The sequence below is a fragment of the Conger conger genome, chromosome 3 (assembly GCF_963514075.1).
Source record: "Conger conger chromosome 3, fConCon1.1, whole genome shotgun sequence".
Classification (NCBI taxonomy): Eukaryota; Metazoa; Chordata; class Actinopteri; order Anguilliformes; family Congridae; genus Conger; species Conger conger.
Genome location: NC_083762.1, coordinates 27,825,092 through 27,845,169, shown reverse-complemented (window position 1 = coordinate 27,845,169; position 20,078 = coordinate 27,825,092). Strand labels below are relative to the sequence as shown.

The window sequence follows — 20,078 nt, the reverse complement described above, 5'->3', positions numbered from 1 at the left end:
TCTTGTCAAAGCCTATGTAAACTAGAACAGCGAGAGTCACATTACAGTTGTTCTGAAAGCTTCTGCAGCTACAAAGACACACTAATTGAGGCAGACAAAGTGGAGACAATGTCTCTTTGTTGATAAAATATAACCTTCTTTCTGGCATGAAGGGAACTTTCTACCATGCTACATTTCGTATTAGACACGCTCGCACCTCCATTATGTCTTGTTTATTTTTTGCCAAGATTTTGGTTAAACCATTACCATACTGTTCATCTTTGATGTGTCTTTTTGCTTCCTGTTAACCATACTTTGTTAGACAAGCCCTTGTAGTAGGCAATATGACAAGCAATATTGACGAATAACTTATTTGCAATATGGCTGCAGAAACAATAAATGGAAATTCATGCCAGATGTGGTTAGTCTCTCTTGAAACCTATTATAGTGCTGGAAATCAATAACATATTTGGCATATAGTCAATGTAAGAATGATACACATTTGTTATAAATGTAACATAAGGTCATGTAGGAATCTGTTCAGTGCACTAAATTAATTGCACATTCTACCACCCCCACATTTTGCAATATAACAGAGGTTGTTAGGCTTGATATTAACTAATCATAATAAACACACCATCTGACTACCTCTTATGGAAATCACTTGTGTCCCACGAACGAAAAGGTTATTGAATATACAAAGCATTGGAATTACTATTTTTACTAGTCTTTAAAAGTGACATTGACTGTGATATTGCAGTGATCCTTATTTATAGTGAATTGTAGTTACATAGAATATATTCATATTACCATACACGTAATACAAATAAAAACGAACATGGTTAAAAATAGGCTGCACGCAAGATTTATAACTCCATGTCAAGAAGGATACATTTATGTCGCCTAACCTTTAACCACATGCATTCTCGGAAGTACGGAAGTGGGGTTGAGGCAAGTGCTTAATGATGGCTGACATTGACATTTGATACCTGAAACACTTGATATGGGTTGTAGGTCGCACTGAACTGTGTGCTTCAAAATAACGTCAGTAGGCTAAACTACAGCTAAATACACGATTGCAAAACATCTTTGAAAACCGATGTATAGTGGCCTATAAAATTCGAAATATAGTTTGGCTGGGCTATGTGCTATTATTTCAGGACCTGCTTAATAAGGCGAGATATATATTTTTAAATAACGTTAATGTGTTCCGTTAAATAAATTTCGTTCATCTTCAGCTTGCAAAGAAAAGTCGTCATACTCTTCTATTTAAGCTCTATATTAAAAGTGGAAGTAGTTTACATGCTTGTGCCAGCAGACACGTTTGTGTACACTCATATCACGTGATAGGGGTGTTTCCGAGTTTACTTCAGCTGTCATAGATTTCGTATTCGACTGTTGTGGAATCGGCACAACACGCTGTATGGTCGGCGCTGTAATGATTCGGAGGAAGAGTGAGATAAAGTAGCCAATGACTTTATTTAAAAAAAAGTTAAAGTTTAACAGCACAGATAAGGAGGTGAGTTTCCGCCCACTGTCTTCCACGGTAATGTTACCACTTTGTTTTAGTTATTTGGAGATCACCCTCAATAGCCTCCATACTAGCTAACAACAAGCAAGAACGAAGTTGTACACGTTGCAATGTAGCAAGCGCTAGATAGCTGGCTAGCTACAGGTAGTGATCTGTTACATGTACCGGTTTGACAGGTAACGTTAAAGTAGCTATTGAGTTATATCGTAGGATCTTCTCCAGCTATGTTTATTAATGGGAAAACATAGCTATGTGAAAAATACACCGTTAGTTTCCTTATAACTTGCCGTAGGCTACGTATAAGTATAAGCTTTACAGCTTCATTGTAGCCCATTTCTCAAAAGGATGTGTTCCCAATAACAAGACATGTACTTTGGAATTAGATAATATATTATTGTGGTAGAATCGTTTGTATTTTATTGCTGTAACAACGTTTGTTAAACATATTAGGTTGCCCAACAGACAATCGAAAAATAATATTGTGTTCATACTTGTGTTAATTATTTCATAATATTAAATAATAAAATAATTAACACGCGCCTTGTATATAATTTGCTGAAAAAGGTATTGCAGTGTTTTTGGCTCAAGCTATAGAACAACTTGGCAGGGAACGGAAAGTGAAATAGTTTTAAAAGAACTGCTGAATAGTGCCTCTGTCCTGGAATATAAGCATCAGTCTGTTTCAAAGGCTCATCTGAGTAATTTACAGAACTCCCAAAATGGGCGATACACTCCCATAGGGCTCGGCAGTACACTCTGGCTTTGTGACATTTTGGCACATGAACATTTTGGTCGAGACTTTGTCTCATGGTAATATTACAATTTTAGGCCTATGTCCTGCATACTGTAGTTACAAATTTTTGATCAAAGGCTTATCAAGTATTACCTTTGCCAAATTGCTTATTCATTGATAATTACGTTTTTAAAATGACACATAATCCCTTCATAGAATGAATAAATGAAATGTATCTACACCTAAACAAGATGTTCCACTCCGACATTTAACCATTGGGCCTACACAAAATCCACTCTGTTAGTTCATGATTCTGGGAACGTGGCTGATTAATTTTCTGAATGTGATTGGATGTAATATTTTTTTCTCAACATACCAGTCAGAGGTTAGGCTAATGGAGTCTTCCCCCAATTGTATACTTGCTCCTTCGTCTGTCGTGCTCATGGATTAAAATACTCACCACCGTACATATCTTGCTCATATAATCAATCATTCATGTGACGATGTTGGTATTAGTCAGTGTTGTTAACAATATAACTAACTATAACTATAACTATAGAATCTATGTAACTGACCTTGCTAATATTTTTTAGAAAGGTCCATTGGGATACTGCAAGAAAGGGTGTTTCTCAAAATGGTGCGATACATTATTGACACCCAAGAACTAACAACATATCACCTCTGCAAAGGTCTGAATTCCACCACCTACTGCTATCCGAAGTGTAGATTCTTTAAAAATATGTATTGTAAAGGGATAATGATTGAAACAATTGGCAGTGTTTCAAAAGGAAGATTACACTTGCAAGTATACTACTATGTCTTAAAATGTGACCGTTCTGAACTATTGTCTGAGCGAAATATTTCACCCAAAGATAAGGGCTATGCTGAATTTAAACACAACTCCCATATCTCAAAAAGTACAACAATACCTTGACCAAAGGTTGGTTTTGTTCACACAAAACAGTTAGGGTTGATAAAAAAAACTACAATGTTTGATAGTGAAGTTTGTATACCTCCAAATATTTGTCTGATATAACATGGGAAGAGAACAACCCTCCTGTGGTTTGACAAACCTTGCAGTTTTAGATGAAAGTCGCAGGATTGTTTTGCCCTACTTGGTGAGTCACTTTAGAATCTACCTTGTTTTTAAATGTGGATATTCTAACTCGCTAATTCAGGACAAAGCTAAAAACAAAATAAAATAGGCATGTTTGTAAACTACTTGGTTATTTATTTCCAGTGAAATTGTTTCTAATACACCTGCGTAAATCCCTGGAAGGCTATTAAAACCCACCAATCTACTCTGAATAACAAGGAGATCACTGTCTGCCTGGCACAGAAGAAACACTGTAGCCATCTGAATGTCCAAGAAAGGCAAAGCACTCCATATTTTCAATTTCTCATTAAAAGCTTTGTTCCTCTTCCAATTCTGAGGCATTTGGATTAACTTTAGTTTGAGTATTTAAGCACATTTGCTATAAACACCTTAAATCAGTTTGTTGGTAAGTTTATAGACATTGTTTCCATATTTAATGGTAGTGAATGGATGCAGAAGTTATATTTACAAATAACCAATTTTGTTGAATAAATTAAGCCTGTTAGGATTTAACGTCTTCTTTTTGTCAAAGCCTGTGATTAGGCTTTGATTTTGTGTGTAATATTTTGTGTGTGTGCTGCTAAAAACAAATCAAACAAAAACCTGGGCCAGGATTTATTGCACCTTAGGCTGTCCTCCTTGTGGAATAATTGGATTATGATTAATTTTTGCAATGCATGATTACAGGTTATGGTGGGCAGGGAATGGAAGACATGAGTATTGAATTATTCAAAGTAGAGTAGAAAGTAGAAATAGGAAAGTGTATCACTGTGGACCAACCATAAAACACACCCAGAGCTACTAATCAGAATGTGGTGATGATCACACCTCTATTTACACTCTGAATCAATAGCATAGCCATTAGTCAGCTGTGAAGGCTACCCTGTGGCTTTGAAAACAAATGGGAGTCTCATTCACAAAGATGGTCCTTCTGGTGAGGGAACCTTTATGTTTGCATAGGTACTGATGATATCATGCAACTAACATTTTTTAAAAAGGCTGTTGTTACATTAATAACAAGTACCAGTGTAGCCAAAAAAGGGTGAAAAAAGGGAAGATGAGAGACAAAAAAAGAGGAAATGTCAGAAGAATACAGGATGGAAATAGTTTTCCATTTGTCACTTATCGCACTGTAAGTTTTACATGTGGCATATTTATATTTTTCTCTAGTTTCTTTGGGGGAGGTTATCTCTAGGCCCTAATCTGTGTTAATGCTGACCATCTGGTGGCTCTGAACAATCCTGTCTGAAACATACAGCAGATACTTTGCAGTGTTGACTGGTGGCCTGGAAACCTGGGGTAACACAGAATTAGCCCCCTCCCATGTCGGCAAATTAGTTCTATAAAGAATTGTTCCCACACACCATCCCTTGCAATTTGACCACTTGCTATATTCTACATGTGTAGTGATGATACTGGAAGCTTCCTTTGAGTACAGCGGTCTCAGGCATTGGAAATGGTTCCAACCGAAGGGAAATCAATTTAATTATCAGATAATATACATACAAAGGTTGTGTATTTCATTGCTTTACACCAGCTATTGTGAAGTCAGTAGGTTTCAAGAAACTTGTTTAATTATCTAAATATCTGTAATCACACACCAAAATGTTCTGGGTGAGTAGAAAACATACACTGAAACTGAAATAATACAAAAAAGACTGAGCTCTCAGGAATAAGGAAAAAAGAAAAAAGATGATCAGCTCCTTGGAGGCAAGTAGATTTTCCTCCTGCTTTAAGCAAATATACAGTATATGCAATTTTTGTGATTATCTTTAACCTTAATGGGTGTTTTAACATATAATTTATGGTTATTATGAAGAAAATATTACGTGTTGCCAGTAACAGAGACCTAAGAACAGTTTTACACTGATTTTTGCCTCTTGCTCTGTACTCAATAATAGGCTCCGGCTATGAGTTATGACGTAAGTACTGTATTGTAAGAGGTGGATGTGATACTCTTTTTCCATTTTGCTCACATATTTCGTCATGGGTGTATGGATTCCAGTCACTTCTGCTTTTAATGGAATTGTGGATATTGTGCAACAAGCTTGTTTTGCTATAAGTGCGTAACTGGGCGAGGCAACAATAAGTTTGTTGGCTGTGAGGTCTGGACCTTCATATTGCTCTGATTGCAGAGCCAGGTAGAGTATAAGGTACATCTGTTAGCATGATATGCTCATTACTGCCTGTTAGCAGGGTGGGGCTGTGTGATTAGGACTTTACCACATTACCACATTGCCTCTCTCTTTCCAGGAAGACGTCGGGACTGGGGAAGATGGCTGCTGAGGAGAGTGAAGCTCTGACTGAGCCTAGCGCGTATATGCCGTTTGCTTTGGAGGAGCAGGAGAGGAAAGAGGAGAGCTGGAAGGAGCTGGCAAGGCGGAAGGTGGGGAAGCAGTGCGCGTGCAGCGCAGACAGAGCGAAGGCTCTGGTGCTGGGCTTCTTCCCCATCCTCAGCTGGCTCCCCCGCTACCGGCTGAAAGACTGGCTGTTGGGCGACATGATGTCAGGGCTCATCGTGGGCATCCTGCTGGTGCCCCAGTCCATCGCCTACTCCCTGCTGGCGGGGCAGGACCCCGTGTACGGCCTCTACACCTCCTTCTTCTCCAGCATCATCTACACCCTGCTGGGCACCTCCCGACACATCTCCGTGGGGATCTTCGGGGTCCTGTGCCTGCTGGTGGGCCAGGTGGTGGACCGGGAGCTCCTTCTGGCCGGTTACATCACCGAAGGCAATCAGACCGCCCTGGCAGGACCGGGGAATGTGACCGTCGGCCAGACCTGTGACCGTAGCTGCTACGCTATCGCGGTGGGGGCCACGGTCACCTTCACTGCTGGCGTTTATCAGGTAGGCCTACTGGAGTCTTCAGTGTTTGAATTTAAATATAATGGGTGAATTTTATTCATTTAGAACCAAAGTGATTTTTGTAGGTATTTACATCTAAATAATAACATTTTAAGGTTCCTGTTCAGCTGATTATCTACTTGAGGTAATTATTATCATGTGCTAATTTATTTCAGGTGGTGTAACACTAGCCCTAGACTAAATTCAGATTCTCCATATAAAACTCATGTTTAGTCCAGGACTAAACTTAATCTGTGTTTGTGAACCCGGCCCTAAACATCTCAAAAACAAATTATGTTAGCCTTTGCTCATCTGCCTTTATTTTATGTGAAAGAAATATGGTTGAATGTAATAATGTTGGTAGTTAAGGTGTAGGAACTTTGGTTGGACTGGCTCTTGTCTTTCCCTGCAGGTGTTGATGGGACTCCTCCAGGTGGGCTTCGTGTCCGTGTACCTGTCGGATTCCCTCCTCAGTGGCTTTGCCACAGGGGCCTCCCTCACCATCCTGACCTCCCAGGTGAAGTACCTGCTGGGGCTCAAGCTCCCCCGTGCTCAGGGCTTAGGGTCCCTGGTGAAGACCTGGATCAGCCTGTTCACGAACATTGGGAAGACCAACGTGTGCGACCTCCTCACCAGTCTGGTGTGCCTGCTGCTGTTGGTGCCAAGCAAGGAGCTCAACGACCGCTTCAAGGCCAAGCTGAAGGCCCCCATCCCCTTCGAGCTGTTCGTGGTCATCGCCGCCACGCTGGCCTCGCATTACGGACACTTCCACGATCGCTTCGGCTCAGAAGTTTCCGGCACCATCCCCACCGGCTTCCTCCCGCCCCAGCTCCCCGACTGGTCCCTCATCCCCAACATCGCACTGGACGCCCTCTCCATTGCCATCGTGGGCTTCGCCATCACCGTCTCCCTGTCCGAGATGTTCGCCAAGAAGCACGGCTATGTGGTGGACCCCAACCAGGAGATGTATGCCATCGGTTTCTGCAACATCCTGCCTTCCTTCTTCCGCTGTTTCACTACCAGTGCCGCGCTCACTAAGACGCTGGTCAAGGAGTCCACTGGCTGCCAGACTCAGGTGTCGGGTTTGGTGACCGCCCTGGTGCTGCTTCTGGTCCTGCTGGTTATTGCTCCCCTATTCTATTCCCTGCAGAAGTAAGTTTGCCCCACCCAGACACAGTTGCCATTTTGTGTCCATTTAAAAAAAGTTCTGTTTTTGACTGCGGTCCAAACATGGTATTGGCTGGAATGAATACCCTTTCAGTAATTATTTCCATATAATGAATGAATAGCCCTAGCATTTCATTTATTGGTTTGACACCTAGTCATAAAACCAAGACACCTAGTGTAAGTTTTCAGTCTTGCAAGACAACTTTAAACTTGAATGAATATTATGAATATGTATTAACTCATTTTAGGTAGATTACAAAGTGCCCTGCTGCTCCAGCCTTGTGATATATTAACCTTAAAAGGAAACACAGGTTATTAGGAGACATAGGAGACCTATTAATGTATTGAATTAACCTTAAAATTCACCACAGTGCTGTTTTACTGGCAAAAGCCATGGCAATCATCAACTAGATATGGATCGACAGTAGATCCAATCAATAGTCAATTCACGATAGGGATGAAATGATAGTCGGTCCTAGGTTACTTGATAACATCTTGTTTAAATTCAATATCAGATTGTCTCTGCTGCCACACCAGTGCACTAACTGTTATGGCTCAGGAAATTGACAAACCGCATGCCTGTTATCAGGTCAATACTTTTGCTAGTATCGAACTGAGTCTGGCTCTTGTTAGAGACCCTAAACTAATGGAGGTTTTTCTTGTTGTTTGCAGGTGTGTGCTGGCTGTCATTATCGTTGTCAACCTCCGGGGGGCGCTGCGCAAGTTTGCTGACGTGCCCCGCATGTGGAGGGTGAACCACATCGACGCCACCATCTGGCTGTTGACCATGGCGACGTCGGCCCTGGTGAACACAGAGCTGGGTCTCCTGGTAGGGGTGCTGGTTTCAGCGTTCTGTGTCCTGGGACGCACCCAGAGGGCCGCCGCCCTGCAGCTGGGCCAGGCGGGACACCTGGACCTCTACGAAGACCCAACCGCTTACAAAGGCCTGAACACCGTTCCTGGAACCGTGATCTTCCGCTACGAGGCGCCGGTGTACTACGCCAACCAGACGCTGTTTAAGAAGGCTCTGTACCGCTCCGTGGGCCTCGACCCGGTCCAGGAGAAGGCCAAGCGCAGGAAGCAGGAGAAGCAGAAGAGGAAGCAGGAAGTGAATGCGAACGCGGAGTTGGAGAGCGTGGGTACGCAGGTAAAGGATGTGGAGGTCTCCAAAGCCTTCGTGCCCGCGGGCGCCGGCTTCCACACCCTGGTCATAGACTGCGGCCCTGTCCTGTTCCTGGACACGGCCGGGGTGGGTGCCATGAAGGAGCTCCTGAAGGACTATAAGGAGCTGGGTGTGCGGGTGCTGTTGGCCCGGTGCAATACCTCAGTGCTGGACTCCCTCCATAGGGGGGGGTATCTGGAGCACAACAGCAGTGATGCAGAGAAAGTGTTTTTCACCATCGATGATGCTGTCAGCTATGCCCATAGCCTTCCCTGTCAGAATGGAGACTGTGATGCATCTCGTTTGTGAAAATGGAAAAACATAGCTTTATATTTTTGATTCATCAATATCAGTGCATAATCAAAAGTGCACTTAAAAGTTACTGTAAGTTACTGAAGGATTTGATTCCGAAAAATGAATGTGATTTGGTGTTAGTTGGCAGTGCAAGGGTTTGAGCTGACATCTGAGATGTTTCCTGGTTTCAGTGAAACTGTAAGAGCTGGTTTACTCCGGCAGTGCCTTCTCTTCTTTAAGCTAGTGTCTCATTATGGTATTAGGTGCAAATTGCTAATTAATCGGGCAGCTTTATTTAAAGACAGAAGTGTCATTCTGTTACTTCATCATAGCACTCTTTGATAATCATCTCTTCCTCATACTAGTAGACTTGTTTGTGTCTTCCTCTCACGAGAGATTTGTTTGGGTATTCTTTTGAGTTTCCCTCATTAGCCGTCTGTTAATACCCAAAGGAAAGTTACTGCGGGTGAGATGAGTTTGATCTCACGACTACGCTGAATGTATGCACAACTGTGTCCAATGTGGCTCAGTCGGTTATTCCAGAAAAATCTGGAATCTTTTTTTATATTAATGATATTGAAATGAAACTTGTTAAAGCCAAAAGGGAATGTATTACCTTTGTCATTTCTGTATTTATACTGTTATCTGCTTGTTTTCATGATCAACTAATCAGTCATATGCCTTTTATATGTTTTTAAATCCAACTAAAGGGATTTATTTGACAATTGTATTTGAAAGTATAGAGGTAGGATTTGTATATTGCTTTTTCTATATTAACTTTTTGTCACAGTTGCACAGTTTTAGGTATATTTGCCAACTCGACTGGTACAATGCAGTTGGTCATAGCTCTGAATCGGTCTGAATGCCGGTCAAGAACAACAGTGCCTTATTGCTTTAGCTGTTACATGGTCTTGGGAGTGACTGGCTTTATGCCAGCTTTATCTCATGTCTTTTAAAAGCTCGAAACCAAGAAGAATATTGCTGAGGATCTAAAAATTGTACTTGCCCAGTGGCAGTCTTGATTGAACTTTAAAACAAGGAAGTAAGAGCTACCCTTTCACATAGAAATGTAATGTCTTTATGACTATGCAATGGTAGATGTTTACACAAAGGGAAAGGCCTGCCATAAATACAAATTTGGTGTGTTTTGCTGGTATGTATGAAGTGCTTTTGAGCCTCGTGTAAGCAAAGAACCGCACCTTTCTCCAATAAATGCTAGCTGACTTTAAAGCCAGGGAGAGATTTTGGCAGACTGAAATTCAAACCCTGCCATCAAACAAGCCAGTTTTTTTCCCTCAGATAGTTCTTCGAACACGTAAACATGATCTCATAGAAGCACGCTATATACAATAACTATACCTGAATAGAATGGAAAGATAAAAAAACAACCAATGAGAATGTGGACATTATATGTTAATAGTCAACAGGGAATCTCTTCGTTGTGACACATTTTAAAGGTGTTATGCATTATTTGACAGTTTGCATCAGTCAAATGATCTGGCTGGTTGCAAAGCCAGCTTGCATCATCAACTATGGGGGAGGGTAGATTGCCAAGCAGTGCGTTGCGGAGCTCGTAGTGTGGTTCAGACTTCACTTTTAAGCAGTAGGGCATGGGATCCACCAATATTTGTATTTCAGTTTGATTTACAGACTGACAAGTGTTTGTTTTTCACAGTTTGGCGAGTTTAGAAAAAAAGGAAACTGCATTAATTTGTAAGTTACAGATGAGCACAAATGGTTACTGAATTCAGGCCATTCAATTATATTTTCCACCGCTGATGTTTCCCGGTTCTTATAGCTTCTGGCATTTGAAGAATTCAGAAATGTAGTTTTGCGTAGGTGACTAAAAGGCTGCTTATGTTTATTATAATTGCTCCAATTTAAGTAGGCCAGATTATCATTTAGTCATAATGCTAATGGATAGACTAGTGTAGAGCAGCCAGAAAAGCTTTGTGATAGGGACCGATAATTAGGTTTTTGCTGTTCTGTAGAGTAGTCATGGAACTTGGTGGTGAAACTGGTTAAATTCTTCATGTAAATGTTAGCTGCAGACAATCTTTTGCTATTACTCCTCAAAGCCATTTTTACAAAAATCCAAAGGCCTAAGCTTCCATCCTACCACAGGATCTCAGGAACCTGCTCAAAGCCAGTGACTCTGTCCAGTTAAATGCATGTACTGTATTAGCTTACAATATATATATACATATATATGTATATATATATATATATGTGTATATATATATAAAATAAATACAAATACAAAATCAGGGCTTCTGGCTCATGAATGACCTCTGTTGAATGTTTCTGTTGCAATTACTTTCTTCCCCTGTGTGAGGGCGCACTATACTGTACCTCAGTATTTATTTTGCTGAAGTGTGCCTTAAAAGTAATTGTAGTGATGTAAAGTTTGAGGTATGTAATGGCTTTTGTCTTTTTTGTCAGTCCTGTGAAGCATCGGTAATCATTGTCATCAAAAACCAACCCAAATGAACAAACAACCAAAATAAAAGAACTCAAAAACCTGTGAGTGAACTTTTTTCGGGGAATCAATAAAAGAGAAGCTAATTTCAGCCTTTGAGTGGCTCAGTAGTTAGAGGTGTTTGGCATGGACACAGGCTGGGCCCTCCTCCTGCAGCCTAAACTTTGCAGATGTGAGCCTGGGCTATACCATTTCTAGTGTTGCCAGATGTCAGGTTTTCGACCGGAATGTCCAAATTATTTGTACATGTCAGATTTGTGGTCCCGACTGGACAGTGGAATGTCCGGTTTGAGTAATTAATGAGAGGAATTTACTGATGGTTTTTAATGAATTCACGTTTCGGTGACTCTCTGGTCCTTTTCGGTTCATACCTGCCCCCCGGTCCTACAGCTCTCAGCTTTGTTCATACCTTAGTAATTAGTCATGATGACTGGGAGTTTACTACAGTGGAATGCAGCTGGCCTTGCTTCAACAGGGTGTGTATGGCTGCTGGAGGATTTGATTCAGCTTTGGCTCATTATGTGTGGTTCCTCCCTGTTACGTTCTGGTTTCAGGTCTGACCTTCCCCTTGTTAAAACTTGTGTTTTGTACATCGGTCTCCAGAGAACATTGAGGCAATTTTCCATGAATATGGGAAGTTACATTTGTGAAATGATTTTGTTTCCTTGCAAAAGAGCATTTTGCTCAAATACTATGCAATGCCTCATGATGCAAGAGTAGTGATACAGTACTTTCTTCTTCCACTTTTGCCAAATGAAGCAAACCTGTCTATTTCAAATAACCAAGCCTGTTTTTCTGAGCCAAGTCTGTAAAAACAGAAAACAAAACAAAAATACATTTTGGTGGATAGACCATCAGACCAAACTGCATCTTGCGGTCTGATTTTTTCAAAAACATTGTTATTGCAGGATACTGTATACATTACATACATTACATTTTAGTCATTTAGCAGACGCTTTTAATCCAAAGCGATTTACAAGTGCATAGGTTCTTCCACAGGTTAAAGCATCAAATCCGTAACTATTAAAATACGTAGCCAAGGTAAAAGAGTATAATCTTGGATTCATCGCAATATACTGCTTAGTTTCCAGTGGAGACTTCATGCCATTTGTGCTTAGCAGAAGAGTCACAAGGATGTGGAGTTGGAGGGATGCGGAGGAGATCTTAAGATCTCCTTATTCCTTTAGGTGTCCCTCCTTATTCCTTTAGGTGTTTCCTGGTGCTGTATCGCTGTCTCTTCATTGGATTGCTATATTATCTCGCAGAGCCTGGAGTTCTGAGTACTAACCATCTCCTCTGTCTGCTTAAGGGTCCACTTGCTTGGCACTAATTTAAGGAGTTGATGTTATCCACTTGTACATTTCTGGTCATCATTATTGCCACCCGTGAAATTTAAGTATATCATGTAGAAGCTCTCCTGCAAAAAAATTAATCTAGAGAAACAGCTTTGGTCTATATACACTCATGTTTGGGACAGAATTACCAAGGGATTTTTGAGTGAAATGTGCTGCCCAGTGTAAGAACGCAGTCGAAGATCCTGGGTTCTCCGGCACGATAAAGACCTTAAGCACACAAGAATGGTTGAAAAAGAAGATGTTGTACAGGTTATTCAAGTTTTCCAATTGTGGTGACCAGAACTGTAATTGCGGAGTTTACTGGCTTACCATTCTAAACACTGTGTTACCTGTGTGTTGGAGAGGAATGCACATTTATCCTGCTAATATCCATTATTGCTTTAGGGGGTGGGGTGGGGTTGGGGGGGGGGGGGGGTATTCCACGAAGGAAGATTAAGAAGTTTCGTAATTAACTTTGGTAAGTATTTTGAATTTTATGACATCCACTTGGATAAGAGCCTTGGTTACTTCAAAATGTAAAAAAGCTAGCCAGCTAACTCCGTATTCCTGCTTCATGGAATACCCCCCTGATCTACGTCCCAGTGGAACCAGACAATATTTCCACAATAATTAGTCTAGATAATTTTCTATGGTACTTACAGTGGTGTGAAAAAGTGTTTGCCCCCTTCCTGATTTCTTATTTTTTTGCATGTTTGTCACACTTAAATGTTTCAGATCATCAAACAAATTTAAATATTAGTCAAAGACAACACAAGTAAACACAAAATGCAGTTTTTTAAATGAAGGTTTTTATTATTAAGGGAGAAAGAAAATCCAAACCTATATGGCCCTGTGTGAAAAAGTGATTGCCCCCCCTGTTAAAACATAACTGTGGTTTATCAAACCTGAGTTCAATTTCTCTAGTCACACCAGGCCTGATTACTGCCACACCTGTTCTCAATCAAGAAATCACTTAAATAGGACCTGCCTGACAAAGTGAAGTAGACCAAATGATCCTCAAAAGCTAGACATCATGCCGAGATCTAAAGAAATTCAGGAACAAATGAGAAAGAGAGTAATTGAGATCTATCAGTCTGGAAAAGGTTATAAAGCCATTTCTAAAGCTTTGGGACTCCAGCGAACCACAGTGAGAGCCATTATCCACAAATGGCGAAAACATGGAACAGTGGTAAACCTTCCCAGGAGTGGCCGGCCGACCAAAATTACCCCAAGAGCGCAGCGACGACTCATCCAAGAGGTCACAAAAGACCCCACAACAACATCCAAGAACTGCAGGCCTCACTTGCCTCAGTTAAGATCAGTGTTCATGACTCCACCATAAGAAAGAGACTGGGCAAAAATGGCCTGCATGGCAGAGTTCCAAGAAGAAAACCACTGCTGAGCAAAAAGAACATTAAGGTTCGTCTCAATTTTGCCAGAAAACATCTTGATGTTCCCCAAGAATTTTCGGAAAATACTTTGTGGTCTGACGAGACAAAAGTTGAACTTTTTGGAAGGTATGTGTCCCATTACATCTGGCGTAAAAGTAACACCGCATTTCAGAAAAAGAACATCATACCAACAGTAAAATATGGTGGTGGTAGTGTGATGGTCTGGGGCTGTTTTGCTGCTTCAGGACCTGGAAGACTTGCTGTGATAAATGGAACCATGAATTCTGCTGTCTACCAAAAAATCCTGAAGGAGAATGTCCGGCCATCTGTTTGTGACCTCAAGCTGAAACGAACTTGGGTTCTGCAGCAGGACAATGATCCAAAACACACCAGCAAGTCCACCTCTGAATGGCTGAAGAAAAACAAAATGAAAACTTTGGAGTGGCCTAGTCAAAGTCCTGACCTGAATCCTATTGTAACTTAAATAGCTGTGGAATTTATCAGTAGATTAGCTTTGATTTGGTATTGCTTGTGAGCAATTGTAGGCCATTTAAATAGGCGTGTCAGAGCGACGCTAGCTCCGTCCCCGTTTGTGATGTTATGTTTCTCCCCATCCCAGTCTGCTCTCTCCCTCGAAGACCCCCCCTGCGACGTGGGCCTCCACGGCGTCGGAACCCCTCAAACCTCAGCTATCCCCCGCTGACCCCCTGTGAGGACTTTGCTGTCACAGGGGGACTATGGAACTGCCAGTCTGCCACTCGGAAGGCTGACTTCATCCCTGCGTATGCCTCCCTCCAGTCCCTACAATTCCTTGCCCTAACTGAGACCTGGATCACACCTGACAACACCGCCACTCCCGCTGCCCTCTCATCCTCCTTCTCCTTCTCGCACACTCCCCGGCCTTCCGGCCGTGGCGGTGGTACTGGTCTTTTAATTTCCCCCTCGTGGAAATTCTCTGTTCTCCCCCTCTCTGACCTGTCCATATCCACTTTTGAATTCCATTCTGTTGCAGTATCCTACCCTACTAACCTTTTCATTGCAGTTAGCTACCGTCCTCCAGGGCCCCTGGGAAACTTCCTTGATGAGCTAGACACCCTTCTCAGCTCCTTCCCTGAGGATGGCACCCCACTGATTCTCCTTGGAGACGTCAACATCCACCTAGAAGCCTCCCAGTCTGCTGCCTTCCTACCGCTAATCCACTCCTTCGGCCTCTCCCTGCAACACTCTCCTCCGACCCACAAGGCGGGCAATGTCCTAGACCTTGTCTTTGTAAGGAACTGCTCATGCTCCAATTTCACGGTTACCCCTCTGCATACATCTGATCACCACTTCATCTCATTCTCCCTCCCTCTTCCTCCCCATCCTCCTCTCCCTCCTCCCTCCCACACTTCCTCAGCCCGCCGTAACCTCCGCTCCCTCTCACCCTCTTCCTTTGCCAGCACCGTCACCGCCTCACTCCCCCCTCTCGAATCCTTCTCCAAACTCCCCGCTGACTCTGCATCTGCCACCCTCCTTTCATCTCTCTCCTCCGCCTTTGACTCTCTCTGTCCCCCTGTCTCAAAGCCACCTCGCACATCCCCTCCCAGTCCTTGGATATCTGACACCCTCCGTACCTCCAGGGCCAGCCTCCGCGCAGCTGAGAGGAAGTGGGGGAAATCCAGAGACGCTTCCGACCTCATGACTTACCAGTCTCTCCTGGCGGCATTCTCTTCCGATGTCACTGCCGCCAAAGCAAAATACTATCAAACGCAAATTCAGAACTCTGCTTCTAACCCCCGGAAACTGTTCTCCATTTTCTCCTCTCTCCTCAACGCACCGCCTCCTCCTCCTCAGTCCTCCTTCGCTGCTGATGACTTTGCTGATTTCTTCGATGAGAAGGTCGCAGTCATCCGCAGATCCTTTACAACCGCCGCCCCCCTCACTGTGCCCTTCCCCCCCTCTAGGCCCATCCCTTCCTTTTCCACTTTCTCCCCCCTTACAGACTCTGATGTTTCTCAACTCCTGCTCTGCCACCGCCCTACAACCTGTGCCCTTGACCCTATCCCCTCTTCTCTTCTCCAAACTATCACACCTGACATTCTCCCATTTGTCACCTCCCTTGTCAACTCCTCCCTGTCTTCCGGCTGTTTTCCGGCATCCTCCAAGAGGGCCCACATCACTCCGCTGCTAAAAAAGCCTACCCTGGACCCCTCCATCATCCAGAACTACCGCCCGGTATCTCTTCTTCCTTTCCTTTCTAAAACTATAGAACGAGCCGCTTCTACTCAACTTTCTTCCTTCTTTTCTAACAACAACCTGCTAGACCCCCATCAGTCTGGCTTCAGATCGGGCCACTCGACAGAGACTGCACTCCTCTCCGTCAGTGAGTCACTTCATGCCGCACGAGCAGCCTCCCTCTCCTCTGTCCTCATTCTTCTAGATCTCTCTGCTGCCTTCGACACTGTGGATCACTCCATCCTCCTGTCTGCCCTGTCAGCAACGGGCATCTGTGGCACAGCCCTGGACTGGATTGAGTCCTACCTCTCTGGTCGCTCCTTCCAGGTTGCCTGGGCTGGTTCGGTATCGACACCTCGGCCCCTCGCCACAGGAGTTCCCCAGGGCTCAGTCCTTGGCCCGCTTCTTTTTTCTCTCTACACTCGCTCCCTTGGCCCTGTGATCACTGCACATGGGCTATCCTACCACTGCTATGCGGACGATACCCAACTCTTCGTCTCGTTCCCGCCGTCTGATACGCAGGTTTCAGCCCGTATCTCTGCTTGCCTGAGGGACATCCAGAGCTGGATGGACAACCACCATCTAAAGCTCAACCCAGGTAAAACTGAAATGATATTCATCCCTGCTAATACCTCTCCCCATCTGGATCTCTCCATTTCCCTCGGGGATACCACACTCACGCCGTCACCCAGTGCAAGGAACCTCGGCGTGGTGATGGACAGCAGACTGTCCCTTTCCGAGAACATTGCGGCGGTGACCCGGTCTTGCAGGTTCTTCCTATACAACATACGGAGAATCCGCCCCTTTCTCACCCCCTACTCGACCCAGCTCCTGGTCCAAGCGATGGTTCTGTCCCGCCTGGACTACTGCAATTCCCTCTTGGCTGGCCTCCCAGCGTCTGCCATCAGACCCCTCCAACTCATCCAGAATGCAGCAGCTCGTCTGGTCTTCAACCTTCCCAAATACTCACACGTCACCCCCCTGCTTACTTCCCTCCACTGGCTGCCTGTCATGGCTCGCATCAAATTCAAAACATTGGTGCTAGCCTTCCAAGCAGTTAAAGGGTCTTCCCCAGCTTATCTGCAAAAAATCATCAGACCCTACACCCCTGCCAGACCTCTTCGTTCAGCCTCCACAGGCCGCTTGGCACCTCCCCCTCTCAGAACCTCCACCTCACGCTCACGACTACTGTCTGTTCTGGCTCCACGGTGGTGGAACGAACTCCCCGTTGAGGTCAGAACTATAGAATCCCTCCCCACCTTCAAGCGCAAGCTGAAGACACACCTCTTCAAACAGCACCTCTCCCCATCCCTCCCTACCTCCCTGTGAACCTTAATTGTTGTCTCTGTGACTTGTGTATCAGTATTTTAGTTGGCTAGGTAAGCAGTGTTTGGATACTTAACTTTGGTGACTTTTGCTCTGTTTGTTTGTTTGTTCAAAAAAAAAAAAAAAAAAAAAAAAAAAAATGGCCCTTGTCCTTATCTTTGTTGTACAGGTAGCAGTTGAAATTGTACTTACCTCTAGGGTCTTTCAGCGAACTTATCCCTGGTTATGGGTATGCACTTTGTTGTACGTCGCTCTGGATAAGAGCGTCTGCCAAATGCCAATAATGTAATGTAATGTAATGTATTGAGATGCTGTGGCATGACCCTAAAAAGGCGGTTCATGCTCGAAAACCCTCCAACAATTCTGCAAATTACAACAATTCTGCAAAGATGAGTGGGCCAAAATTCCTCCAGCGCTGTAAGAGACTCATTGCAAGTTATCGCAAACGCTTGATTGCAGTTGTTGCTGCTAAGGGTGGCCCAACCAGTTATTAGGTTTAGGGGGCAATCACTTTTTCACACCGGGCCATTTAGGTTTGGATTTTTTTTCTCCCTTAATAATAAAAACCTTAATTTAAACACTGCATTTTGTGTTTACTTGTGTTGTCTTTGACTAATATTTAAATTTGTTTGATCTGAAACATTTAAGTGTGACAAACATGCAAAAAAATAAGAAATCAGGAAGGGGGCAAACACTTTTTCACACCACTGTATATCTGAGGCGGGTTCGAATCCCCATCGGCCGGGGCCTCTCTGTGCGGAGTTTGCATGTTCTCCCCGTGTCTGCGTGGGTTTCCTCCGGGTACTCCGGTTTCCTCCCACAGTCCAAAGACATGCAGGTTAGGCTGATTGGAGAGTCTGAATAGCCCATAGGTATGAGTGTATGAGTGAATGGTGTGTGTGCCCTGCGATGGACTGGCGACCTGTCCAGGGTGTATTCCTGCCTTTCACCAAATGTATGCTGGGATAGGCTCCAGCTCCCCTGCAACCCTGTTCAGGATTACCGGGTTAGGATAATGAATGAGGCGGCCTGTAGCGTAGTGGTTAAGGTAAATGACTGGGACACACAAGGTCGATGGTTCTAATCCCGGTGTAGCCACAATAAGATCCGCACAGCCGTTGGACCCTTGAGCAAGGCCCTTAACCCAGCATTGCTCCAGGGGAGGATTGTCTCCTGCTTAGTCTAATCAACTGTACGTCGCTCTGGATAAGAGCGTCTGCCAAAATGCCAATAATGTAATGAATGACTTATATCTGAACACAACTAGGCCACTGAACTGCTAGAATATCATTGCTAAACTGAAACTTTGTTCAGTGTATTACAGGCTTGTGTATCAGCAGCATGTTGCTGTTGATGAATGCAGTGCACATTCACACACAATCTTGATTAACTCTGGAAACATAATGGGTCAATTGTGTATGAATTTGATATACTGTACAGCAGTGGTACCCAACCCTGTTCCTGGAGATCTACTGTCCTGTAAATTTTCATTTCAACCCTAATTTGACACACCTGATTCTATTTATTAGCAGCTCAATGAGATCTCTAGCTGTTGAATGAGGCGTGCTTTGATAGGGTTCGAGTAGACCTTCAGGAACAGGTTACCACTGCTTTACAATATATGACTAATGCCATTTTCATTCTTGTAATGATTTAGTCCTACCAGCAGAGTGCGCCATGGTTCTGAAGATGACTGAACAAGCCACCATCATTCAGATCAGTCAGATTTAATAGTAAAATCAAGCCACTGAATGTGTATGTGTGCAGTGCATCCATTTTGTGAACTTCAGATGGAATTCAAAAGTCAAACTCTAGAAAAATATGGAAAAATAAACGTTTAAACAGTGTACTGAAAATGCACATAGAACATGAATCTGTTACATTTCTCATGGGAGTCTGTGCGCAGGCCAGGATGATCAGGTTAAATATATTATTTTCCCTACCAATTCACACTTCTTGCATTGCTGTGCTTTAAATTGATGTGAACATTAAATAGAAATTAGATTTAAAAAATGGATTCAGTGCCATGGCCAGTGAACACTTTTTTTTCAGCCATCAGTTCTGGTTTTTACTTTGCAGTTTGAACTGAAGATTTTTTTTAAAAATCATGAATGTGTTGAAAATTGAAAAACTGCATTGACCCCATCACTTAAGGCAAGTAAATAAGCAAACATCAAACCTTAGTTGTTAAGTGGACAGAGTATGTGTGTGTGTGTGTGTGTGTGTGTGTGTGTGTGTGTGTGTGTGTGTGTTTGTGTGTGTGCTGGTGTGCGTGCCTGCATTCCTGCATGCCTGTGTGTCTGTGTGTGTGTAGGTGTGTGTGTGACATATGTATGTTTTATCGCTGAACTCAAAGCAAGAAAACATGTGATGCCACAGGGGAAACAGATGAGCTCTGCGTGCTTCCCTCTCAGGGATCTCTTCAGAACAGGACAGCAATCATGGGAGCAGTGCTCTATACATATACACTCAGACACCACTCTATTAGCTATTTATTACTTCTACTGTTTTTTACTTACTGGTCTTC

General features: G+C 43.4%; 1 protein-coding gene across 3 annotated transcripts; it reads left to right on the top strand.

The window, feature by feature from the left end:
• Nucleotides 1–1,358: 1,358 nt before the first annotated feature.
• On the top strand, nt 1,359–11,329 carry slc26a2 (solute carrier family 26 member 2). Of its 3 annotated transcripts, none has more exons than XM_061236845.1 (4): nt 1,359–1,498; nt 5,593–6,187; nt 6,597–7,336; nt 8,024–11,329. In XM_061236845.1, the coding sequence occupies exons 2-4, from the start codon at nt 5,615–5,617 to the stop codon at nt 8,820–8,822; spliced, it is 2,112 nt and encodes a 703-aa protein (XP_061092829.1). In that variant the 5' UTR covers nt 1,359–1,498; nt 5,593–5,614; the 3' UTR covers nt 8,823–11,329. The 3 variants fall into 3 exon arrangements, with proteins under 3 accessions (XP_061092829.1, XP_061092831.1, XP_061092830.1); XM_061236847.1 differs by lacking the exon at nt 1,359–1,498 and adding an exon at nt 5,419–5,480; XM_061236846.1 differs by lacking the exon at nt 1,359–1,498 and adding an exon at nt 5,440–5,492.
• The last annotated feature ends 8,749 nt before the right edge of the window (nt 11,330–20,078 follow it).